A 26,208-nucleotide genomic window follows, 5' to 3' on the forward strand; every position below is an offset into this window, starting at 1 on the left:
CCCCACCCTCCGCGTCCTAGTGGTACAGCCCACTCCTGGCATGCAAGCAGGCAGCCAGGCAAACTAATTGTCATCCACGCTCGGAACGGGAGAGGACGTCACACCCCTGGCTGCCCGGTCCGCAGCGGTCCGGCCAAGCCAACGGAAGCATGGAGCCGCTCGACGGACTTTTCGCAACGCTCCTCGTCGTTTGCGGACTCGCCGGTGAGTCGCTCAGCCTCTTTGGTGACTTGTGAGAAGTTTTGCTGCCTGTTTTTTCCACATGCGCGAGTGGCCGGCGACTCGCTTTTACCGCTAGCTTGACGGGCTTCGCATCTTCGCTCAGAATGGGGCCAAAAGTGGCGGAAACCAGGTCGAATCGTGATCATAGACAAGCCGACGGACTGGCGATGTGGAACAGTTGATTTTGATGTGGACAAGGTTGGACTGGGATTATGTTCGCGAGCGAAAAGGGGGAGGCAACGTAGTTTGCCCCGTTGCGGGCGGTGAAGTCTGGCAGAGAGCGGAAGGGGGGAGCGAAGGGCCGCTCCACGGGACTCCTCCGGAGGCTTGACCTCTCTTGAAATCATGGCAAATTATTTTTCCTCAGCCAATGCGTTAAAAAATATACAACTGCTTACCTCTTATCACTTTCTGACCTTTTGTTGACCCGTATTATACTTTTAAATGATGCCCACGTCGCTGAAAATGTAAAAAAAAAAAAAAAACGTTCAAATAAACAACGTTTTCTGCATACCAACAGCACACCGTAAACTGAATTCACGTTATCAATTGCTTCAATTAACATTGCGAATTTAAAGGGTTTAGGAGTGGGGGCAACGACACTGTACCTTCTAAATCTATGGAGAGAGAGAGCGAGCAAGATGAGCTCTACTGCAGTTTACGTTTGAGAACATTTATTGCACAGATTTCAAAATCAAAGCTCATGACACACATGAGTGCATTGTGAAAACAAATCACAGTAGTAATGCATTCCATATACCTCATTCATCCATTTTCCGAATCCCATATCAATTAAATTCCAACTTGTTTTAAGCCACTCCTGGCTGATGTACAGGAGGCCATTACGATCAGTTTTCGCATTTTGGTCGAGGCAGTTGCCAAGCAAACTCAGCAATAACAATGACAGCATCAAACGCTTCAAAGCACACATGCAGTCGAATGGGATTATAATAAGTTGCCGTGGCCTTTCAAATTGTCTAAAGAGGGTCACAACATTGTCAAATATTAATACATATTTTAACCACTCAAACCACCCTATTCATACAAATGTATATTTACATAAATTCATTCTAAGGCTCTTTCGCTGTAAATGATTTCCATTTTGTGAGGGGGAAAACGTTGACAGCTATGAAATGCTCCAGATAGGGCAGACAGAATATGCAGTTATAATGTTACGCGTTGCATGAAATAAACCCACTTTCCTGCAGCAAAATAAAAGCTTTCCTGCATCATTTATTTTTTTTGTAGAAGCCTTTTGTCAACTTCAAGTCCCAAAGTTCAACTTTGCATGATGGGAGTGAGGCGAAGATGCTCAATAAAGTCTTTGAAAGGCTAGCGAATGGCATAAGTTGTTTGCTAGCGCCCCCCGGTGGTTTTGGGGTCAAAACGCAAAAGTATATACTGCACCCTGTTTGCGAATTGCCGTTGAAAGGATGAGTGCAAAAATCGGTGGGAAGTGGATGATAAAACATGGGGTTTTAAATATGTCCAAAATTGACAATATTTCCTCGATGTAGTGGTAGTAAACGAGCCCGACATGGGCTAAATTTAACATCTGTAGGGTGAAGCTCTCCACCTCCTCTTTGCAAGAATTTAGAAGGGACGGCAAGTTGAAAGTCGACATGTTTTGACAATCTCTGCAATATTTTATTCTCCCGGTGTTTTTTTGTATGCTGTCACTTTGATATCACACATCAAAAACATCTGAAAGCCCCAGTTGGGTTAAAATTTTCAGGCACCCCCACCCCTATTCCCCCTCAATCCACGTGGTTGCGTTTATTGAAACGTTTCAATGCCACTGAAATGGGCATAGTGCGGTTTGATTCGTTTACAAGCGTGTCAAGCCGTTAGCCGGCAATATCGTTGCCAAATTCTGTCGAGTCAGAAAGAACCTCCGTCTCTTAATGTCGTCAGCGTCTTCGCCGAGCGATGACATAAAGCTCGGGGTTTATGATCGCCGATCCGGAGAATTTGGCAAATCTCCACTCCGGTCGGTCGGAGTTCTTGAAACCATCGGTTTTAATGGGGGGAAAAAACATTATGAGAGTATTATTGCCGAGAGGACAAACCGGAGACATTTACCACCCGTTTGCAAGAATCCCGGTTGCATAGGTGTCCAACTCCAGTCCTTGCGGGCCGGCATCCTGCATGTTTCCTGCTTTTCTGTCCCCGATTCAAACGATTAGATTTCAAGCTCTGCGGGAGCTTGAAAATGATCCTACTCGTTTGAATCAGGCATGCTTGAGAGAGAGAGTTGCAAAACACGCAGGATACCGGCCCTCCAGGACCGCAGTAGACTTTGCCTCAAGCTTCGCTAGGAGTGGAAGCGCACTAAATGGGTCGTTAAAATCTCGCTTTAAAAAAAAATAGACTATACTTGACAACTTTAGAGAACTGCCATTTTTTTTTACCAAACACGAACTATAAAAATTTGAATTATAAGCAGATATGATGAAACCCTCGCTCTCTGCTTTGAAATCTCGCGCTCTTAAATACTGATATCGGCTGCACGTTGCATAACCGCGGTCGTTTGAATCCTTGTTGCTTTGTAATAACGTTCTTTCATTATTGACGTCGTCCGAGCGATATGCCCACCCGCCGTCCAATCGTCATCAAACGATTCGATAAACAATAATGATAATGGGTTCATCCGTTTGAGACCTGGTTTAATGAGTCTGAAATTCTGTCCATGTACGTATATGATTTGAAAAGACACTGGCAAAAGTCATTTGGATGCATCGGTGGCGCTAGAAGACCAGCCCGTAGGCTGCCGTCTGGTCTGCCGGACTTGTGTGTGTTATCTGCAAGAGGGGGAGACAGTTGACTTTTCTCGGGGGTAGGTTGGGCGGGGGGGTACGAGGGTCACTCCAGGGGAGGCGCTGCGGCGTCTCTGGGAGGATTGACCTGCAAGTCGGGCTAAATTCCAGTTGGAGAGAGCACCCCCCCCTACGAACATTCCCTGTCCTCTTCAGACTGGCGGAGTGCCGCCTTGCCCCCCCCATGCATTCTCGACACACAAATAAGAGACAATGTCATCTGGATGTCGGAATTGTTGAGCAGTGGAAACAAAAAATAAAACGCTGGAAGCTAATTTTGGTCGAAGATTTGCTATGGGCCCAGCATTGTAGCAATTTCCCACCGCTGCAAATTCACTTAATTGCTTTGTTCCATCCTCCCCGAAAACATTTTTGAAAGAAAAATATCTCTACTATACTTTATGAGAACCTAAAAAACCATGAATGAATTCCATGATATGTGACAGTTACTGTATTATTGACGTGCCAACCCAACAAAGTCATTGAAAGGATTGCAAATGTCATAAGTTGTTAGCTAGCGGCCCCCGGTGGTTTTGGGCTCTCAACACAAACGTTTCTATAGCACCCTGTTAGCGGGTTGCTGTTGAAAGGCATGTAAAAATAGGGTGAAATGCATGATAAAATATGTCCAGAAATGACAACATTTCCAATTTTTATTGGAAGTAAATGAGCCCGAAAACACATTTTCTTTGTTTTTAACAAAGAGGACTCTTGAGATGTTTCTAATGCCACTAAACCAAAAAATACGAGTGTCAAAGTCACTGTTGCGCTTAAAAAAAACAAAAACAAAAAACATTTTCATAAGGCAGCTCACTTTCTCCTTTTGTCCAAAATAGCTTAGTGTCACTCAACTGACCTATTTTCAAACAATGATAACTTAAGAGCAGCGTATGGTAGAATCTTCCTTTTTTTTCCCAGGTAAAGAATGGAATCCAATCTTTCACGTGATACCGCCTATGTGTACAAAGACATAGCACACAATATTTTCTCGACCTTGAAAGATCCATCAAAATGCTCCAAATCAGCTTGCACACTCGGGGTTGCCTTTTTCCAAAATGTTCTAGTTTTGGTCATATTTTTTCCTCTAACGTTTGAATTTTTTTTTTGAATTCCGCAGCCTCGATTGAGCGATTCGCCATTAACAAGCATGGAAGCGCGCTACATTTGAATCAATTAGCCGTGCCGCGGCGCTAGCCTCTTTGTAAAAATCTATTTCTGTCTTCAGCCTGTAATTTGGGCGGCTCCATTACTGCCACATTTTATTTATTTCCATGCGAATCCCGCCTCCCGGAGGGGGGAGACCAAAACCGCCAAAGTGAGGTCTTCAATTAAACAGACCTCTCAGCTTTTAGCTCCGCCTCACTCCAATCGCCCCCCCCCCCCACACACACACACGCACACATCTTGAAAGTAACAGCGGCAACTTGGAAGCTCATCAACAAACTCGACTATTTATCTTCAATTATGAAGCAGCTTTTTTTATGACGACAGGCATTTGAGGCCAGACAATACAGAGCAAAGCCAAAGCTATCAATCAACTTGTTTGTAGAAATATGTTGAATCAGCACGCGAGGCGCATTATTAAAAGACGGCCGGGAAAACAAACGCATGTAATCAGGACATTCCACACACTTTCTGCTGCCGGGAACGCTCGATTGCAGCGTGACGCTGCGGCAGAAGCCCGGCTGTCTCTCGAAGAATAAAGAAACGTGCGCTTTTGCCGTCAAACATTCGGCGGATGAGAACACCGTTTTAGGAAATAACCGCAGACCCAACATTACGTCCAGTTGAGCAAAGACGTCGGTTGTCAATATTACCACATTTGCATGAGGTACGCCAAGTCCGACCGCAGCCGACGTAATACTGCGCAAAATATACTTTTTGGGGTGGGGGGGGCTGTCCTCCCCATATGTATATAGTGTCTTCCACGCCATCTACTCCGCAATATGTTCCGAACGTGAGTCCATTCCTTTATTAGTGCCCCCATTGCCCTATTATTGCCTACTTTATTATTATGTCTATTGTGAGGAATGTAAGTCTGCTTGGGGAAGTGAATTTGTATTTGTCATATGAAGTGTATTTGCAATAAAATAAGACACTTCCATCTCTTTTTTTTTAATTTACAGGCACTTTGATGCACTTGTTTTTTTTTCAGTTTTAGACTAATAAAAACTTAAGCTTTTTTCTTTTTGTTATTGTTAAAAAGAATGAAGGTTTAGGTATACTTATACAATTTATAGATAAAAAAATCTACATTTATAGTCAGCGTGTCAAGTGGGGTGGAAGGGTGGGTGAAAGCTTTTCTCTTTCCTGGGGGGCCTTGGCAAAATATCATTGAGAAGCACTGCCCTATGCAAAGGTTTTGCATTGATTAGAACTCATTTGCTTCTAATTAACAATCGTATTGAAATGAATAGCAATTGTATTTCGGTTTCATGATAGATTTACTCAATGTAATCATTTTCGTACATTTTGAGGCGGCGGGCCGAAAAGTATTTTCCAGACTCAAGCAAGCCGAGAGCTGCCGTTCGTCGGTAACGGTGAGCTCATATTTTCTGCGCCCGCGGTAAAAATGCATGACAAAACGCTCGGGGACCCCCGCGCCGCGGCATCGTCGGAGTCATCGGGTCGACCGCATGTATTTAGACGAGGTCACGTGGCGATCCGTCCGCCGCGTGCGCCGCAGCCGTCGATGGCGGCGCGCTCGCATCCGACCTTCCCAGCTGCCGCGACCGGAAAGCCGACGTCACCGTTGCGCCGAGCGCCGCCTCGTTTTGGGACGGCCGATCGGCGTTTTCCCTTTCTTGTGGCGGCCGCCTGCGAGCGTGCGGCGCTAGGGGCCTGCGGTCGCCCGGCGGCTTCCGTCACCCCCCTCCAACACACACCCCTCTTTTGTGTGACAGATGCGACCGTTAAGTCTTCTCATAGAAAAAAACAAAACCGCTCCCCGGTGGTCCATTCAGGCAACTCTGAATTGGAACTTTTTGAGCTTATCTTTGTCTTGACGCGGCCGCAACGATTGCAGACGCGCAACAGGGCTCGTGATTTACGACTGAAGTCACTTGTAGAAAAAAAAAAAAGGATTTGACAAAGGTCCTGACTCGACGTGTCAATGGATGAGAATTTTTTAATGTCAAATATTTGGGTTGTTTGCCAGTGACAAAAATTCTACTTAACTTTTTTTTAAATGAATTATATATGTATATACACACACATATATATATAGTTGCCTACTTATAATGTTTAATGTAAGTCCGCCCGGGGAAGTGAACACAATAAGAATTTCCTGGTGTCAGGGGTGTCAAGCTCGTCGGAGGTGGCGGGCCGCAAGGACGAAAATCTATTTCCCACAGTGATTTCTAAAGAACGGAATAACGTAAAACATGACTCGCATGGAATCCGGTCTTTCATGCGGTACCACCAATGTCTATGTAAACAAGTACAATATTCTGTCGGCCTTGAAAGATGCATTAAAATGCTTGAAATGGTCTTCCTTTTCAGATAAGGGTACATTCCTTACGTGAAAAGTGAAAAGTGAGAGATGAGGATGTCACATCTCTCATTGGCCTTCCTGTCATGAAATAAAAGGCCCTGGCATTCGGACGTGTACGTTGTGGAACGCACGTGGCTGTCCGGGCACGAGCGCGCACGCCCATTTGCTTCCAGTGTATTCTGACCGTCAACTTGCAAGCTCACCTCGTGTAACCCCGGCCTGCGTTTTTTTATTTTTTTTTTTAGTGTTAGGGTTGCCCAAAGGAGATGCTTCGCAAATTGAAAAGGAGATGGCACTTCTTTCACTGCTTTTAAAGGCCTGCATATATCTTTTTTTTTTTTTTTTGTCACTGTACAATTGACACAGTTAGCTGCCTGGGTAGCAGTAACAATCAAATTCGTATAAGTCAACATTTGTTCAGCTGCTGTTTGTATGTAAACTCAATCAGCTGTCGCCTGAATGGAATGCCACTGAAAGGTAATCTATAGTCACTTAAAACACACTTAAACTTTTTTTTTTTTTTTTTTACTGAAACTGCATAGCTGCAGACTTTTACGCTCCAGAGCCCTGGTGTTAAACTCAAGGCCCGGGGGCTATATCATCATTTTATGTGGCCCGCGAAATGCTGATTTGACTTGAAGCTTCTGGTTACGTTTTCAAAGTAAGCTATAACTGAACATTTAAAAACAAAAAAAACGCTTGAAGAATTCTTGCCCCCGCGTGTGTACAGCAACGGACTCAAACGCTGTCTGCGAGTTCTTTTCTTGAAAACAAGACTGTAATAACCTCGGCTAACATAAATACCGCTAAATGCAAAAAGACAAACGGAGAACGTATACAGGAAATACAATGCGGCCTTCCAGATTAAAAGCATATATTTTAGAGTAAGATCATTTCTTTTAATTTCATTCAAATTTGATTTATTTTTAATGTAACAATTACTTGAGGACTCGTTTCACCCCACAGTCACTTTTAACAGTTCTGTGAAAGGAGGCATTTGTGTGTCTTACTCTTACTTCTTTCAAAACAAAACAGAAAATAGTTTCTTTTTCACGCCCCCCTGGTAAAATCCGGCAATTTCTATGAAGCATTTCAAGCCTACAAATAGCAATGTTTGGAGGTCATAACAGAGGCTGGATGACGCCTGCGTGTAAGGGAATATTCTGTAATACCGGGACACCGGTGTGAAATGTAACATCAGGAACTCAACTCAACAGATGGGTTTGCGTATTTTTCAGTTGTCTGGCTGTTCCGGTCGAACGAAACGGGGGAAAAAACCCATCGTCGCACCCGATACTCTAGTTATGACTGTAAATATTTCGATTTCATAAATATACAGTACAGTGCGGCGTAGGTACTTTTGCCATTATCGCGTGTTTACGATTTTTCTACGCAAAGGGGACGTAGGTTCCTCCAAAAAATGTATACATGTATGGATAGCACCCATGCGAGTTCCGGCACCGTCGGGGTCGGCTCGCGTTCCGCGGCCGCCGAACAAAGTCGTGACTCGTAATTGACCCCGCAAGCGTTTCGCGGAGCCGCGCGGCAGGCCGTGAACGCATCACGACCGAAGTGGCGCAGGGGGAATGAGCGGATGATCCGAAGAGCGGCGTGCCTCTATTTGAGCACATTCTTCTCCTTGTTCAGACAGTTACCACAGTCCATCTGTCTGAAGGAGCGAGGCCGCTGAACAAACACAAGCAGAGAAATCCAAGCTCGGGGGACTATAATTTTCCCCCTGCTTTGGCACTCCCGGCCGTAAGGCGGCTGCAGCTGCGCAAAAAAATACAACTATTAAAATGCCTGCGCGCGTGACTAATCCCACCGTATTGTGCTTTTTATATCGCAGGAAGAAGTTTATTTGTCGGCCTTTCCTGACACAACGATCGGAAGTGCATCGGGGCCGTCGTAAATAACGCGCTAGCTCCCTTTTCCTGCCGCTTATGGTTTTGGAAGCTGTAATTCCTGGAGAGTGCGCGGCCGTTGCCGCGCTTGTGTTTTTTTGTTTGTTGCGTTTTTGGAAAAATGTGCCCGCCGAGTGCCTGTATTGGTCGGGGGTAGCAAGCATACAGTATGCGAGCGGTCTTTCTTGGCGCAGTCGGCGTTTGTCACCGTTTGACGGATTGCCCTTGCTCTTATTTCTCCCCCGCGGGTGGGGATGGGGTCGGAGCCAAACGGCAAAACCACCTGACAGCTGAACGACTGGCCAAATAGGCCCGAATGGCGGCGGCCGCACCTGTTTCCCGTAACTCCCCCCGCCCCCCGCTCCTCTCCCCGCTGACTCGGCGCATCCTCGACTCCGGCGCGCCCGCCGCTCTTTCGCGTGAACGACAACGCGACGGTGAGCGTCGGGGCGAACCAGCTCCGCTCACGAAACTAAACAGAATCTGAACGGCGCGTCGGCTGACACTGACGTCCCGCAGAAATGGAGAGTGTATTTCAAAGCGGAATATTATTGTGCGCGCTTTGGTGCAGACGGCGCTCAAACGGAACTCGCCTCCAAAGTGGCCAACAAAACTCTTTGTGTTGCCTTCTCACCGTGGCCTCGTGGCCTCGTGGCCTCGGGCTCGATCGGTGGGAAACAACGTCTTACGTGTCCCCGTATTAATATCGGCGGTGGGTCCGATGTTAGCCAAAACGAATGAAAGAAAAATCAGGGGCGCTCAATGCATCCATCACGGATAGGGGTCGTTCACGAAAGTGCAATTGGTAGATGGCATGGCAGAAACCCAAAGAAAACAACAAGAACAGGTGCAAAAGATGTGGATAAAAGCTCATGATACCAAAAGCGCATATTAGGATTAAGATTGTCTTCATTATATCTTGCGCATTGTTGGAGCTGGTGTGCGTGCGGCGGTGAACGATTGCGGGGGAATATCACGCGTGAGCCTCTTACGTTCTCGCTCGCTCACCAAGCTTATAGATATATAAGATATTCACATCGCTCTACCTTTATTTTCAAAGATTTAAGCAGTAGTTGTTAAATGTTGTCATTCGTAGAAAAGTTGTCTTTATTGTAGTCGCCGGGTGACGTTTTGGAGCCGCTTCGCGTAGGCTGACTAAGCCAATGTCGCTAACACGCTTCTCATCAGCCCGAAATTTGAGCAGCCTCCATTCCCAACATCTCGGATATTAGCACTTTCCAGACTTTGATCCCGCTCTGCTATCGAGCAGCATCTGGTCACCTACTGTCATTTCAATGGCTTTACTAATTGTTCAAATTCACGCCTTGATGGTGTGATGAAGCTTTGACATTTTACAGGTCAATTGAAAAATCAATGCGGTGAAAAATTCAGATTGCTCACGCGCCTGTTTCATTCACTATGGACGCAAAAATGGAGGACACAAACGGAGCGTTTTTTGTTGCGCCGATGTTAGTTTGCAAGCTAGCTATTATTTGAAAAAGTGTTTTAAAGAAAGCGAAGCTAACCTTTTTTCCGTGCATTTTTTCCCATGGTCCCCAACGGCGGTTGTTTTTCTATGCTGCGAAGCGTCTGTATTTTTAACGTTTCACACAGCCAGAAAAAGTATTCCAGTTAACAGACTTTTTTTTTTTCTTTTCCCCACCGCACTTGTGAGTGTAAATTGTGAGCGTCATTCATCTTTTGCGGAACAGGGTGACAGTGGAGCGCTGAGAAAAACGAAGGGGGGGAGCAAGTCAACTCCCTCTGAGCAGACGGGATAATGCTGGTCCCGTGCCACGTTTAACCAACTACCAATGTCGGGTTTTCGCTGGGCGGCTTCGCTTCCGCCCCGTGAGACATTGATTGCTCGTTTCCTCTTTTCGCATGACCTTATGGACATTTTTCTGGGGAAAACAAGAGCGAGTAAAACGCCGCATTCACCAAACGCTTTCCTAAACAAATAGAAAATGACGTTACATGCGGTAGTCCCTTCATGACAGTACGTTCTTGGTGCTCATATGTAAAATAAGACAACATGTCAGCAATTTGAAAGGAAATCTGGTAAGGGTGAACATTCAGAAGTCCATTCAGTTCCTCGTATTGCCAGCAACATCAACTATTTGAACCACGGCTACAGCTAACGAATAGTTTGCCTTTTTTATATCCTCCTGAAAATTCCATTGATTTATTAAATTAATACAGAAGGCAAAACTCATTTCCATTTAAATACAAATTTTTACCGTTTTACTCTTTACACTAGGATTTTCGATAAATATGCGCCCCTTGTTTTAATAACAGAAGTGACGTCAAAACCACTGTTGCGAAAACAGCCTCCTTTGTTCAAAAGTGATCAGTGGGAACGGCAACTATGTCACTTGAGTCATTTCCTTCTATTAAAGTGTAATCTATAGTAATATATAGCACATATTGTCAATATATTTGCGCGTTCCTACAGTAGATGGTTAATTGTACAACGCGAGCTACTCTACCTTGTTGACAGTGGACCCAGCAATGGAAAAGTTGCAAAATGCCACTAGAATCTTTCCAAAAGTGCGTAATGAACCGCCGGGATGCCGTTTCATGGTTTTGTTAGCGGCCCTATACCCGCTGCCATTTTTTCAAAAGCGCGGGGACGTATGGCCCCGGCGTGAGTGAAAGGGTTAAGCCAAACGTCGGCCCGGTGCGAGTACGCTCTTGAGAGTCAAGAGCCTCACGAGCGCACCATTAAGTTGTTGAACAGGGATGGCGAGGGGGAGGCAAACACAAGGAGCCAGTGCCCCCAAGGGAGCTCCCAATTCCAAAGTGCGCTGAATGGGCCACTTGGAGCCCTTTGTCTTTGTGGAAAACACAAACACGCAGTAGCGCGACAGACTTTTTGCCACACCTCCAACTTCGGGGCAAAAGGCCCAGCGGAGAATTGCCGTGGCTTTATCGTCTCGACTATTTGTGCAGGGTGAGCAGAACATCAGTGTAATCCACCCCCTTCCTTCCTCGCATTGTGCCCGGGAGAGGGGAGACAAATAGCGGGTGACGGGCTTTGAAAAACGAGGCGGGGGGCCCCTTCGGATGCCCCTCCCCTCTTCCAGGCCACTTATTAAAGACGTCCGCATAACAAAGCGATATGAATCCGGTCCAAGGACGAGAAGGCGGCAAGTCATGTGAGCGCGGAGAAAAGGCAAACGTTCCTCCTCCAATTCGGGAAAGAAACCAAAACAAAGAGTTCACGACTATGATAATCGTGGTTTGCATTGACCGGCAAATGTCGCTATTTTTCTGCTATGAATGTGAGCGTGTTCGTTGGTCTCTAGTTGCCCTATGACAGACTGGCGACCGGTCCGGGCCGCGCTGTATTTCATATCCCGGATTCAAACGGAACGAGTGGATCGCGACGCGGTCGTTGAGTGCTAACGTAGGGAGGGCCCAAACGCGCCGGTGTGGAGTACGCCTCATTGGAAGCATTTAAAGGCGCGTGCGCGTCCTTGATCCGAATCGCAGAAGGCCGGGACTCATCTTAATGGCGCATAATGGAGCTTTAATAGTGCCCCGACATTATGAGCCTGTAACGGGAACACTGAGCCTCATTATGCCGTGGCCGTCGCGCCCCCTTGAAAAGGAGCAGGAAAAGGGAGCCGGGCCGGGCCGGGCCGGGCCGGGGTTCGCGGGCAAGCAGCAGTACCGCTCCCCGGAGGATGGTTGATGATTTTGGACACGAGCCACTGTTGTGCTGCGCTCTGAAACCCAGCCCGGTGTTCACACCCCTTTGCTTGTTTGCCTGCCCAGCAGTAGGCTGGAAAGCCATTTTTGAAATGACTTTTTATTACTATTTCGAAAGTCCGTGGCGCTGAATGAGCGAAGCCCACTGAATTTATGCAAAGCGCTCATCTTGGCAAAAATGTGCAGAACTTTTTGCACGGAATCGTATATTTACTTTAAAGTGATTTCTTGCTAAAGGTGTTTGAAAAGCCCTGACCGGGACTGACTTCTGACATCCCGTTTTATTTTAATGCTACAAAAGCGCCATAAGCTTCATATTTATAAGCCATGCTGAAGCGTCAGGGCTCAAACGATGAGAAAAAAGTGGCGCCTTATAGTCCGAAACGCTGCGGATAAGCCACATTTGAATGCTCCAAGAGCTCCATCATCTTCATATTTCGAATATTAGGAAAAGAAAATCATTTCCCGTAAATTGTTCATGATTAGCCACATCGGAAGGAGGCAAGGGCAACCCGGAGCCACGGTTTGCGCACCCCTGCCTGAGCTTTACGTGATAGGTGGTGTTCATGTTTGCGCTAGGCCTCAAAGTACTTTTCCTCCTGGCCAGATGTGGTGCATTCTTGATTGCTGAGCTCTTTAAATCAATCCCTCATGAGCGTCTACGCGCGATGCTCCATTACAGCGAGAGGGACGCCGCCGTCTTTCGTCCCACGCGCGGGTGCGCGCCTCTCCGTCCAGATGACGCGCTCCCCCCGGGGAGGTGCGCGCCGGCCGCGGGTGGGCGTCCGATCTGGCCCGTCAAACGGCGGCCGACGCGGAAGGTTTGAGCCGCTTTTCCGGGCCGCGGGAGGAAGGTTTTGATTTCGCCTTCGTAGCAGCTTGACACGATTAGTGATGTCATGAGGGAAAGAAACAAATCCCGAAGCCTTTCCTCTCAGCCTTTTCCCGAGTTCATAGGGAGAGAGAAAAAAGTGCACTTGTAATTGCCACCTGGTAATCACAAAAATGCATTTTCTTATAATGAGCCACAGGCGTGGAGCAGATGCAAAGCGTGACATGCGTAGGGTCATGTGACAAAATCGGGGCTTTAACCCTTGCTTGTCCGGGGATTTTTCACTAGCCTGGCCTCATTATCTCCCAACTTGAGCTGGCGTTAAAAGGGTCATAGCGTCGTCCAATAGAAACATATTTTTTACTTCACGCCTCAGTGTTCAGCTTCGTTTCGAAGAGTTTTCATTTCGTGCTATTCGGCGCTGCATTTTTCGCAACGTGATCGCGTATAAAGTACAATGCTTGTCGCAAAATAAAAGCAACATTTAGTTCTTGGAACCAAGCCTTTTGTCTACAAGTCCCACAATGTAGATTGGGAACAAGAAAAAGAAAAAACAGCATTTTGTGGGCCACGTATAAAGATGAGGCGGGCCGGATGTGGCCCCCGGGCCTCGGGTTCGACACCTGTGCTCTAAATTGTCCTTAAATTGTGATTGGGTGCGCGAATGCTCGTTTGTCTCTGTGTTCCCTGCAATTGGCTGCCAACCGGTCCAGGGCGGGCGTCTCCCCGCCTACTGCCCAAAGTCAGCTGGGATAGGCGCCGGCGTTATAGTCGGAAACACCGCAGATAAGCCGCGCGAGGCTCACATCATGAGAAAGGTTTTCAGACTTCTAACGTCTTTTAGTTAATAGCGTGCGAGGTTTTGAAATTGCTAGTCGCTCACACTAAGCCGCACGGAGATCACAAACATCCAATTGTTTGCTCTGAATGCAGCCGAAAGCCGACACCATGCTTGTCGAGCGGTATTTTGGCAAAGGTTGCGCGCCGCTCGTCGCTCCCGCTCATGCCAACTTTCCCCCGCGCTCCCACTTCCTGGCCGTCGGTATCCCACGTCCAGGCCATCTGTCTCTCCTCCTCGGGAACGGTCAGGGTGGAGTCGGCCGTGCGCGCCCCCGCCCTGTGTTTATGTGCATGCTCCCCGACGCTTACGCTAAAGCAAACAGCACATGGCGCGCACGCCGGCTCTCCTTTCGCGGTGCGGGAAAGCCGACACCCGCGCCGTGGCAGCTGGCGGCGCGTCCTCAGACATCTCCGGGCCCGTCCCGTCCCGTCCCGTCGTCTAGTAAAACGTGGATGCTGTTCAAAGCGCATTGTCTATCTGTGCCGGTTAGCCGGCTAGCGTGTCAGTTTGATTGTTAGCACAGTTATGTTATTACGAGGCTAACAAATGGCGGTTTGCCACTGTGAGTAAATAGTAAAGCGCTACCGCTTGTTACGGAAAATTCAGCTTACGAAACGCCTCGGCGAAAACACTTTGTAACGAGAGAAAATTCCAGATGGAAAAGGTGACGTCGGCATATAATATGCGACCACATGACTGTAATGTACAGTAATACCTTATCACAACCCACGATGTCTATCGTATTGGTTAGTTTGTGATGCATTTTTAGGATGTATTAATATGCCGGCTTGCACACAAACAATACAATAGTTTTCTCATCGATGTTTACTGTGGTCTTCCGCTTTTCATCTTTACCCGTTTCATCCACACTTCCCACCAACAATTTTCACCATTGAACATACTGAAAATTGACATTAGCTGAGGCTAACAACACATTCACATAACACATACGAACATACCACTTTGGGCCGTCGCGTCTGACGTTAGCGTTTTTAGCACTTTGTTGCACTTTTATCAATGGCATCACACAGGAAGCATTTGGCATGACCCCAAACTAAACTTAAGCCAACTTGCATGCTCAAAATATTCAAGAAAAAAAAATATATTATTGCTCATGTGGATTTGTAAATGATTCCCGCATCCCTGGAAAAGTCAAATCAAAATGTCTGAAATAAACATCCTAAAAAGGTGTCTCGCCAGCTCCATCTCAAGGCAAGACTCGGCTATTGGCCCTACCGTGACTGCAGTTGTTCTTCTGTAGGTGACGTTTGAGAAAAGCGCGATGTAAAGTCGTAGCCTGTCAGGGTCCAAGAATAGCTCAAGTAACCTCCTCAGGAATTCCTCTTTCAAATAAAGCAGCTTGAAAAGTGGGAGTTATTAGGTCAAAAATCCCCCACTTGCACGTAGGCAGGCGGGTGCCAGAAGCCCACAGAAAATGTTTTGACAACACTGGCTGAGTGTAGGGTGGGAGTGAAAGGAAAACCCGCGTATTATACCGTAGCACACTTTGCAACTTTACAATACTACTCGACATACACCAAGTCACCATTCAAACTAAATACCTGGCGCTCGCACGCACGCACGCACGCCTTATTTTAGTCGGAAGAGGCCTTGTGTATCGCGCGGGCGCGCGCAATCAGTGAAATTACAGAGGACGCGACGGAGCACCGGGGAGCCAGAGCCTCGCTCGATAGCATTGCTGCGGCTAACCGCTGGCGTCGGTGCCAAGGAGCCAAAATACCAGCCGGTGGGCCACTTTTATACGTTTCACTCGGCTCGCGCGCGCATCCGAGAGGCGCACACAGCAGATTGATGGTTCCCAAATATAACAAACTCTGCGTTGTAAACATGTCAACAGAGCTAAAAGGGAGCTGGAAAAAATAGTGAGCGTGTCGTTAAATGTTTAACTTGACAAGCCTGAAACGCGGAGAATGATTTTCTACGTTTATAGCGTTTGAGTCGGTATAAATCAATGTGTCGCCTTTTGGAAACGACCCCTATTAATGACCCGTCGGGCTGCGAAGGGCTATTTCAATTTTGGACTTTGAAAAAATGTCAATTTTAGGTGAAAGATTCCCAATAGCTAATATTATAGAAATATTGACTCTAGATCACAGGTGTCAAACTCGAGGCCCGTCTCATCGCTTTATGTGTCCCCCAAACATTTTCAGTTCCCAATCTCCCTTTTCGAAACTAGGTTAGCGTATCAAAGTCTTGGGTCACACGGGCCCGGCGTGCTGAAAGCGATCTGTCGGCGCAGGCGCGGGCGGCAACCTGGTGGCGGCCCCCGAGCAAGTGGACGCGGTGCTGGGCAAGAAGATCACGCTGAGCTGCCACGTCAAGATGGTGCCCGGCCTCAACCTGATCCAAAGTTCGTGGGAGCGCCAACTGCCTTCGGGCAAGGAGGTCCTGGCCGTCTACCACGTGCAACACGGGACGTCCGTCCCGGCCGAGTTTGCCGATCGGGTCTCCTTCGTTTCCACCGCCGACCGAGACGTCAGCATCTCCCTGGAGCCCGTGGACCTTGCCGATAAGGGCGCGTACACCTGCAAGATTTCCACTTTCCCGCTGGGAAATGGCCAAGCGACCACCGACCTCAACGTATTGGGTGAGTGACCCGATTTCTTTGGGCGCTTCTATGGAGACGTGCGAGAGTCGGGCCGGTTTTGCCCCCTGCCGACCCGGGCTATCCAACGCTCCACTACCTTCCTCGTCCAAACGCCCGGGTCGGAAATAGCTCCGTTTCGGTTTCGATCGGAACAAATGGCCGGCCGTAATAGTTGGATGATCAACAAAGAAGTTAGCGAGAGGGTATGGAATTTGACGGCGTGTCAAAAGTGCACCGGCTCGAGTCGCGTACGACTCCGGGATGCTCCGATTGGCGCGGGAGCCGAGCGGGCGGAGAGCTCCGCCAAAAAGCCTCCAGACAATGACGCGACTACTGCACACGGCTATAATCAGACGCCTTACGCAAGCTTTGTCGCGCACCATCACAACAACGGCTAAAAATGTTTACGGAGAAGGAGGTATGATGCCAAAAGACGAGAGTGGAAGCACGCTGACATGATAATAGAAGGCCAGCTGCGTACAAGTGGACATTTGACTTCTACGCCACCCCGTGTGACGAGGCAAGCAAGGACAAGAATTTATTGGCTCGCCGTGACATGCAAACTGCCGCCTATGTTTTTAAAATTGTCCGCTCACTCGCGTGGCCAACAATGCAGCCTTTTTTTTTTTTTTTTTTTTTTTTTTTGCCTAGTCAGAAAACTGAGAATTCAGCTGTGCATGGAGATTTGCTGACTCGGGGAAAAGCCCAAGCTCACGCAGCTGCGCGCACTGCTCCATTGCACACCGGCTTTAATGGAGAAGGGATGTCAAATCCGAATCCAGCAAAATGTATTCATTCCACAAGATTTAAAATTCATGATGAATGCATGCTAAAACGTGGTGTTTTCAAAATGTCCCAAATGGAAGAGATTTCCAATTTTGAATGGCGGTAAATGAGCCTGACGCCGGCTCAGTTTTTCTAATTGATCTTTTTCTGATATGTTATGAACCTCATTCAATATGTGAACCGTAATTCATTCATGTGTATTCGTAATTTGTATTTTCCGTCAGAGATTAATTACTTTGGATAAAGGGGTGGAAATTAGAGCTGTCTTTTTCAATTTGAGTCACGAATTACCCTTTATTCTCCCGAGTACAAGTCCTAGGACCCCACTTTGAAAACCACCCATGTATTTAACCACTAAAAAGTCAGGGATAGTCTTAGACTCGCGTTTTTGTCAAATTCATCCAAACCGAAGTAGAAAAGGGGGGTCGACTTGTACTCTGAGAAATCAAGGAAATAACCTGCAGACATGTCTGGTTGCAGGTGTAGAAAATGGACAGTCGGTGTTTTGGCCCTGTAATGATTTGGATCGGCCACCGTTTTTAGTTTGAGCCCGCTAGCCGGGAGGGAGGGGCGTGACTGCAGCACCGGGAGGGCGCCGCCCCCTCAGCTGCGGTGCGGGACACCGACTGCTATTTTTAGCAAACGGGGTGCCGGGAGTTATTTTTGGAATTTGTAACGGCAGCAGCTCCCGCTTGACTGGGGGACGAGGAGGAGGAGGAGGAGGGGGAGGGGGGGCTTTGGGGCACTGCAGATGTCCCGAGGCTGATGGCCTCCTCCTGGGGGTACGGTGCAGCTGTTTAGGCTTATGGGAGCCACACGCAAGAAGTCCCACTTTACGTCCCCTCGCCCCCCAGGATATCAAATGCCCGACTGTCGTACGTCTTCTAAGTAAGCGGTGGTCTGATCGGGAGGTCGGTGAAGTCACCTCAGTAGGAATGGGAGATTCGAGTAAGCTTATGCTGATATCAGCAATTGGAATTGAATGCTTTTTGCCTCCGTGACAGTCGCAGCACTTTAAATTATTTTCAGACCAGGAGCAAATGAATTGGAACAGATTGGGTTCTTTTTTATGCCTTGATCATACTCTGAATCTGTGCTACATTTTCAGGGATGATTTAGATCATGTTAGCTGGTAACAGATATTTGGAGCAAATTTGTTGATTCTTTTTTTTTTTTTTTTGGCGGGGAGGGGATTCAGTGCAATCAATTGAAAGGGGGAGCTTCAATTCCCACCGGGTTTAACTTTCGGAACGGAAACGGACGGGAAAAGGGCTGCATCAAACTGTAAACGGAAGGCACCGTGGCGTCCGCCGCCATCCGCTCACGCCGCGCTTGCGTTCTGTCCCCCCGGACGCAGCGGAGCCAAAGGTGTACGTGTCGGCCGGGCCCGCCGCCCTGCTGGACGGCGAGGGCGAGTCCCTGGTGGCCACCTGCATCGCCGAGCGCGGCCTCCCCGCCGCCGAGGTCTCCTGGGAGGCGGAGCTGAGCGGCCGCGCCGAAACGCAGAGGCGCGAGGAGGCGGACGGCACGGCCAGCGTGCACGTGCGCTACCTGTGGAAGCCGCAAAGCGCCGCCCAAGGCAAGACGCTCACCTGCGTGGTGCGCCACCCCGCGCTGGAGACGGACTTCCGCATACCCTACACGCTCAATATCCACTGTGAGTAGCGTCCTCCTCAGATAAAAATGGGGTAACCCGGAGGTCCCGGTCCGTGGGTCGGCTGCACCCCGGAACTCATTTAGTTTATCTTTCAAGAGTTTGCGCTCGCGCCACCCAACGCCGCAAACTGCACTATCAACAATGGCCAGAGGCCAAAGACTAAGCCAAGCAAGGCACGGAACTATTTAAAGATCAACTAAATGAGTTTCACAACAGGCGGGCAGGCCACGGCCGAGCCCGCTTTAAATGACATAGTTGCGCATGAGGGCGTTTGCCTTAGTTTGGATGGCGCCGCGTGCCGAGGACGGGCCGCCGAAGTGGCAAGGTCGATACGTCGGAATCAGGCTTTGCGGCTCAATAAATCACAAGCGAGGCTTTCAAGCGCAAAAGGAGCGCGTGACGAGTCAGCGGGCGAGACGTCCTCTCTTTTTGTTCAGTTTGTACTCTGGAGAAATCAAAAGGGGCGAAATTGGATATCCGAGTCCGTGTTTGCCGTGTTTTATTACCGCCTCATCCAGGACGCGTAGCCCCGTTAGCTCTACAACTTCTTCTCCTTGTTCTTTTGTCCAAATCCGTCTCATTTGTTTGTCCTCGGCCAAAGCTTTGTCTTAGCTTTCTGCCTTCTCGCAATATAACGTGACGCGCCCCCACCCACCCCAACGTCTGCCGCGCGCTCCCAAACGCGCTTCGCTGGGCGCGAGCGAGCGCCGGCCGAAGCCGACTTTTGTTTGTCCGCAGTTGCCCCGATTGTCGTCATCGAGGGGGAGGACAACCCGTGGTTCGCGGGACAACTGGACGTGACGTTCATCTGTAATGTCCGGGCCAACCCCCCCGTCCGGGAGTATACGTGGGCCAGGTGGGTTTGTCAACGCTTGACGTGACACGTCATTTAGTTTGCTTGCCTTCCCAACGCTGAGCGGCAGAAACCACGACAGGGCATGCTTAGTTACCCTAATTGTCCAAATTCAAGAGGCACCCTTCATTTTGCTATTTGCTATCTTAGCGTGCCTAAGACGCACCTACATTTGGCAAAAATGATAGCAAAACTGTCCTATCTTCCTAAACGCTGCATATTTTCTTGGGTTCATATCTGTAAATGCCCAGAATTCCCCAAGTATAATAGTTATTTATTGACAATAATGCTGTAACAAGATTTTTAAGTTACTGTTGTTTCTAGGACGCACCCATACTTTTGGGGGGAAAAAGTGCGTCTTATTCTTGTATACGGGTAATTACGGTAACCTCCATGAACGAGCTAGACCAAACTTGGGTTCACGATGCCATGCTGAGCTCGTCTCTCAATTGTGACGTCTCACTTGAACGTTGGCCCTTGACACAATTGTTCCTAATTCTTCGACGGGGCTTTGACAGCATCGCTTGCCGCGTTTCAGAAAATGCGCAAGTAGGGGATCAACAAAGCCCCAATGTGCGCGCTTTGACTGTAGTTACTGTTTTGTTTTTCTTTGACATTTGATCCGCCGCTCGTAGCCATCGCAAAGACTCCGCTCTAAAAATAAGCGTCCACATGTCTTCTGCGTGCCTTGCGGCATTCGGCTGTACGCTGATGTGAAAACAAGGCTCGCGGCGACCTGGCGGGATCAGCAAAGTCTCGCTCGGTGAAACCCTATGCCCTCAAGACCCTATGACAGAAACTGTCTTCTTCTAAGTGGTTTTCCAGAGCCTTTTTGGGGGGGTTGGAAATGTCTGTATATCTTTGTCTTTTCTTCACAGTGACGTCACGCTCTTCCGGTTGGCACTAGCTTCGATGTCTTAGTAACTTTCTTTGGATCATGGCAGAATGCCAAACTGAAAAAGAAAAAGAAAATAAGCTTGAGCGGTGATTGTAGGCTTGTCGGTGTACTGGATTTGTACACGTGCGCAGTCCGTTACAGATTGCCACCTAAGCGGCGGCTTGTTGAGTCAACTCTGCAAGAAACCGTAACGCTAGTTCTGTTATTGTCGGAGGCGCACAAAAAAAATGTTCAAAATAACATCTGATGTTGTCTTTTGGAACCCTTATCATGATACATCAAGTTTGTTTGACCAGCATGCGTTTCGGATCAGAAATGAGCCATCTGGCGAAAGCCCAAGAAGGCCCCACTTCATTTTGACGGGTCGCCTTTATTCCTAATCATCTCGCGCGACATCACCGAAATTGGGCACACTGAGGGGTTTGGGCGCGCAAACCTGTCACTTTGTACCCGAGACCTCCCCCTTAACCGACGCATATATACGCTTCGATTTTCCGCCCCGTCTCCCAGGTTGGATGGACCGATGCCGGACGGCGTGGACGCCAAAGCCAACAGGTTTGCGTTCACCCGACCGCTGGAGCTCAACGACTCCGGCGTGTACCGCTGCGAAGCCGCCAACGACGTGGGCGTCCGCAGCCGGGACTTGTCCCTCTGGGTGCAAGGTAAGGTCGCGCCTGCGCTCGAGCCCCCTTACGTCCTTTTGTCCGAAATAGCTCGGTGTCGCTCAAATGACGACATAATAAGGGAGCCTCTTACTCTCATCTTCGGGGTAAAGAAGGCGATCCGACGTGGCTATAAGGTCGTACGATAGTTAGGAAAGATGCCTCAAAATGCTGGAAATGGGCTGGCGGTTTCAGATAACGCTTAAAGAGTTAACGGATGGCGACGGCTGTTTGAAGCAGGTGCAAAAGTGGCGGGGAATAGTGCTGCAATTGGAAGTGCTAGTGGATGAGGCAAACTAACCACGGCGTTCGTCGAAAAGTAATTATAGGGAAGTCGACCACCGCATAAAAGCCATTTTTAGTTTGATTTAGCATGTCATGAGCGCGTGGGACTTTGATGTCCTTTGGGAGCGCACGCCCAAAAAGAAGTGTCCTGCCCGCCGGATTTCAACGTTCAGTGCGATAACCTTTACGCACAGGGGTGTCAAACTGGTTTTCCGCATAGAGGAAAATCGATTCCCGAGTGGGCCGGACCAATAAAATCCTGGTGTATATGTATACAAGTCTAAAAAAAAACAACTTCAGATTTGTCTATTTTTGGACACGCTGGGTGCCGGGGGATTTTACGTCCCCTTTATGTACAAAAAATGCGATCATAGCGAAAGTAACTATGCTGTATATTTATGAAATTGAAATAGGAATAAATATAGGAAAATTTTATACATCACAATTACAGTATATGTCGCGTGACGTGGACGCGAAGGTCATTGAAGGCCCCGCGGCCCGGACCGTCCAAACGGTTTTTCCCGATCGGGCTCGTCTTAACGCGCCGGAGATGAATTGCGGTCCCGGGACGCTTCCACATCTGGGCTCGTTACGGCAAAGTCGGGGCCGGGGCGCGGATCCTGAGAACTTGCCTTTTTGTTTTCATTCCGCCGTCGCTCCTTTTGTAATCCTTCTCCAAACAAAGCAAGCGCTGCCTTTGGTCCCCGCCCACCGGCCCGCTCCCACCTCCCCGCCGATCGCCGGGCTTCGGAAAGCGCCGGACGCGCCCCAAAAAAGCTGTCACGCTTCATCCGTTTACAGGCCCGAGCGAAAGCGCGGCTGACGGACATCCCGTCCAGGAAAGGCTCCGCAGGCCAATTATCTTGCCTCTCACTTCAAATATTAAGACTCGGGGCACGCGGCCTCTCGCGTCCTCCCGTCCTCCTCCCCCTCCCTCGGCTCCCCCTCCCCCGCTCGCTGCCGCTGTCTGTTCTAAAGCCTTGCGGCTTTGGGCCGCTGGCGTTTTCAGATGCTAGCAGATGCTCCTAAACCTCACACGCAGCTTGGCTCCGATTTCATCCGACGGCGAGAGAATCCTTTTATTTTTTTTACCAGACGTTTGATATTGAAAATACCGTAATTCCCCAAATATAAGCCGCACCGGTAATTTGGGGATCAAATCCTCGTATTTTCAACGTTAGCTTGTGTAAGACGCTTGTGCAACAATGACAAAACTATCGCAAAACACAATCAATCTCGTCTTCCTAAACTTTTCATATTTTATTGAGGTAAACCTCCAACAATAAGACGCTCCCATCGTTTTGGGGTCAACTCTTTATATTTTCATGCGTTCTTATCCCTAAGTTGCATTGTGTGTTCCAGATTTCCCACGTAGCGAGCGGTCAGTGGACGCCTCGCCATTGTAATGTTGAACGCGCTCGAAGCCGTTGTTTTTCCTTCTCCTCGCGACGCGGTTCCACCTCGTTGGACCAGAAATACAGCATCCGAGTTGACCAAGTTTATGATTGTGTGTATATGCAAATGGGACTACCTTTCCGTGTTCTCCGCACTCTTGATTGAATCAACTGGAGACGTCGTAGTTTTGACGTGATCCTCCCGGTTTTGTGATGTTCCCGCATGTGAACGGGGATGGACGGCGGTTCAGTCCGCTCGCTTCGAGTCCGCTCGCTTCGAGTCCGCTCGCTTCGAGTCCGCTCGCTTCGAGTCCGCTCGCTTCGAGTCCGCTCGCTTCTTCGAAAGAAAATAATGCCGCGACAATCTCAGCTAGCACGCCGTCGTTAGCCGCCACGGGCACTCGATGCCAACGGCCGGCCGACGCCCCCCTCTGGCTCGTCCCGTTCCGGTGATGACTTTAAGTAACAATGAAACGTCGGTAAAAACGTCCGGCGCCGACCGGTCACAAGGTCGGGGCCCACCGTTTCACACGATGAAAGTTCTCTTCCGCGGCAGCGAGAGAGTTAACGTGGAGCCCTACCTCCCCTCCGCAGATCCCCCCTCCACGACGGCCGCCCCCGCGGCCAGCACCGGCGGCCGTCCGGCCCGCGTCCCGGCGGCCGGCACGGCGCGCTCGCCGTTGACCTCGGCCACGCTGGCCCCGGCGCGGGCCGCCACGCTGGGCCTGGCGGTGGGCGGCGCGGTGGGCGGCGCGCTGGTCCTGATCCTGGTGCTGCTGGGCGCCTGCTACTCGGTCCTGCGCAAGCGCCGCACCTTCCGGGGCGACTACTACACCAAGCAGTACCTGGGCCCGTCGGACATGCAGAAGGAGACGCAGATGGACGTCCTGCAGCCGCACGAGCTGCAGGAGGTCTACGGCGACAAAGGCGGCCAGGAGCTCAAGCCCAAGCTGTCCGGGGACATCATCTACCCGGGCGAGCCCTGGGACCGGCTCCAGGGCGACTACTACGCCGAGCGCTACGCCGGCCACGTGACGCAGCACCCCGGCGGCCCGCCCGCGCTCTCCAACGGCTCGCCGTACCTCCCGGGCGACGCCGACGGCGACTACGTCTCGCACACGGACGGCTCGGTCATCTCGCGCCGCGAGTGGTACGTCTGAGCCCGGGCCGGGCCCCCGCCCCCCTTGCCCTCTTGGGAGCCGCCGACGTTAAAGAGGGGCTCTCGGAGGGAACGTCGGGAGAAAGAAGGGGAGCCGGCCTTTCCTACGCACTACTGAGGAACGGAGACCGCCGGGGTCGCTTCTGGGGCCCGACCGCCGAGGATGTCGAGTGTCGGGAAAGAGCTCGGAATAGTTGCGCTCATGGGTTTACGTGCATATTGGCCGGCGCTTCTCAACGTTGTTTTCCAAAGAGAGGATTTCTTGCACCCCCTTAACCCATCCGATGCCGGGGACGTACTTTCACGTTAAGGGTCCGAACATTCTATCCCGGATACTGTGTCGACTTCTGAATTCCGGAGCCCCTAGTGCGCGTGAACCTCCGAGCACAAGTGTGGCTGGCGCCTTTGATTCCTTGCCGCCACTGGAAACAAGCGAGTACTTCCAAGGTAGCCTCCCGTTCCGTACGCCAATGGACGCTTTTCACCGTTTTTCTTTTTCGGACGAGCGCTCGCTTGGCGCGTCTGCCCGACACGTTTGAGGTCCTGCGTTTGAATCTGGCGTTCCAAAGCGGACTTGCTTGAAGAGTTCCAGAAAATGGCCGTCTGTATTGTGCCCGGCGACCGGTCCTGGCTGTACACACCTTAGTGAGTTCGCGACAAGCGCCAGGCTGCGAACGCTGCTTTTTGGCTGGCGACCAATCCGGGGTGTAAAATGCCATCATACTCCAAATCGTGGCGCAAAGCCAGGGCGTAGCCTGGTTTTGGCCCCCCCAGCGAATTGATCTGAGGATTCCAAAATTGCAGGTTCTGTTGGTTATTGATGTGCGGCGACCGGTCCAGGCGGTTGCTTTTCACGCTAACAGTGAAGTGCAAAGACTCCAAATAAGTGTTAATCATCAAAGATTGTAGAAATGCGCCTTGGGATTGGCTGGCGACCAATTATCGTCCTGATATTTGGCAGGGGACCAATCCAGGGTGCACCTGGCGTTTCTCAACAGTTTGTGGATGGGCAGGGTGTACCCCGCGCTTGTCGCGAGCCGCCATTGCGGAGGAGCCCTCTGGAAAAAGCGGTGGTGTGGTTTTTCCCAGCGATGTCCCCCCCCGAAACAAAAAATCAGGAAAGGTTTTGCCCAGAGAGGAGGAGGAGGAGGAGGACGTCTTAGCGGAAACATTGTTAGCCGCTGACGTCAGCGCTCGCTCGCTCATCGCGGAAAAAGTGCAAGAAGGCGGACGGGCCGAGAGTGGAAGAAGGCTGGAAAGGTTCCCCGAAAGAGGAGGGGCCCGGCAAGTCCCCGGCTCCCGCCGGCCGGCGCTTTTTCCGCCGCTTGCCGGCCGAGGACGGAGCCCTCGCTCGAAAAGCCCGTCTAGACCCCGCGCAGCTGACGTTTGTGAACCAAAGACAAAAAACTTGATTGCTAATTGCCGTCCACCTGGCGCCATTTTGACCTTCGACCAGCCGCTCTTGTTCAAATGAGTTTCTCATTTGCACTACTTGTCTTGGTCTGGCTCAGTCTGAGGCATTTGTCTCAAACTCCAGTCCTGGAGGGCCGGTATCCCACATGTTTTCCAACCCCTCACTCTCAAACACCCGATTCAAACCATCGGGATCATTCGCTAGCTCCCACAGAGCTTGTTAACGTTTGAACCGTTTGAGAGAGAAGGATCAAAAGCATGGCGGGATACCGGCCCTCCAGGACTGGAGTCCCTACACCTGTGCCTTAGATCATAGGTGTAGGGACTCCAGTCCCGGAGGGCCGGTATCCCGCATGTTTCCCGTCAGGTTTGTTTGAAAGAGAAGGTTCGAAAACATCCGGTATACCGGCCCTCCAGGACTGGAGTCCCTACACCTATGCCTTAGATCATAGGTGTGGAACTCCAGCCCTCCAGGACTGCATTTCCACTTATGATCTAAGGCCGAAAAAATGATTCTGACCAAACATTCCAAAAGACTTTTTTTTTTTTTTACAGTTTGTTTATTGCATAGGTGTCGAACAGCAGTCCCAGAGGGCCGGTATCCTGCATTTTTTTCCGACGGTGGTCTCCCAACACACCTGATTCAAATGAAATGATAGCTAGGTCTGCAG

General features: G+C 49.7%; 1 protein-coding gene across 1 annotated transcript; it reads left to right on the forward strand.

Moving 5' to 3' along the window:
• Positions 1 to 43: 43 nt before the first annotated feature.
• nectin3a (nectin cell adhesion molecule 3a) lies at positions 44 to 25,818 on the forward strand. The gene is made up of 6 exons (XM_088428157.1): positions 44 to 204; positions 16,083 to 16,430; positions 18,574 to 18,873; positions 19,612 to 19,729; positions 21,135 to 21,286; positions 23,560 to 25,818. Exons 1-6 carry the CDS (start codon positions 150 to 152, stop codon positions 24,123 to 24,125), a joined length of 1,539 nt encoding a protein of 512 aa, XP_088284283.1. The 5' UTR covers positions 44 to 149; the 3' UTR covers positions 24,126 to 25,818.
• The last annotated feature ends 390 nt before the right edge of the window (positions 25,819 to 26,208 follow it).

This window comes from Hippichthys cyanospilos, chromosome 11 (assembly GCF_059441005.1).
Source record: "Hippichthys cyanospilos isolate Australia breed blue-spotted pipefish chromosome 11, RoL_Hcya_1.0, whole genome shotgun sequence".
Lineage (NCBI taxonomy): Eukaryota > Metazoa > Chordata > Actinopteri > Syngnathiformes > Syngnathidae > Hippichthys > Hippichthys cyanospilos.

Bases quoted from the DNA above. Each gene is read 5' to 3' on its own strand.
- nectin3a (XM_088428157.1), top strand. From the start codon at position 150: ATGGAGCCGCTCGACGGACTTTTCGCAACGCTCCTCGTCGTTTGCGGA. The intron at 16,431-18,573 runs GTGAGTGACCCG...CCCCGGACGCAG, and splicing joins CACCGACCTCAACGTATTGG to CGGAGCCAAAGGTGTACGTG. The intron at 21,287-23,559 runs GTAAGGTCGCGC...TCCCCTCCGCAG, and splicing joins CTTGTCCCTCTGGGTGCAAG to ATCCCCCCTCCACGACGGCC.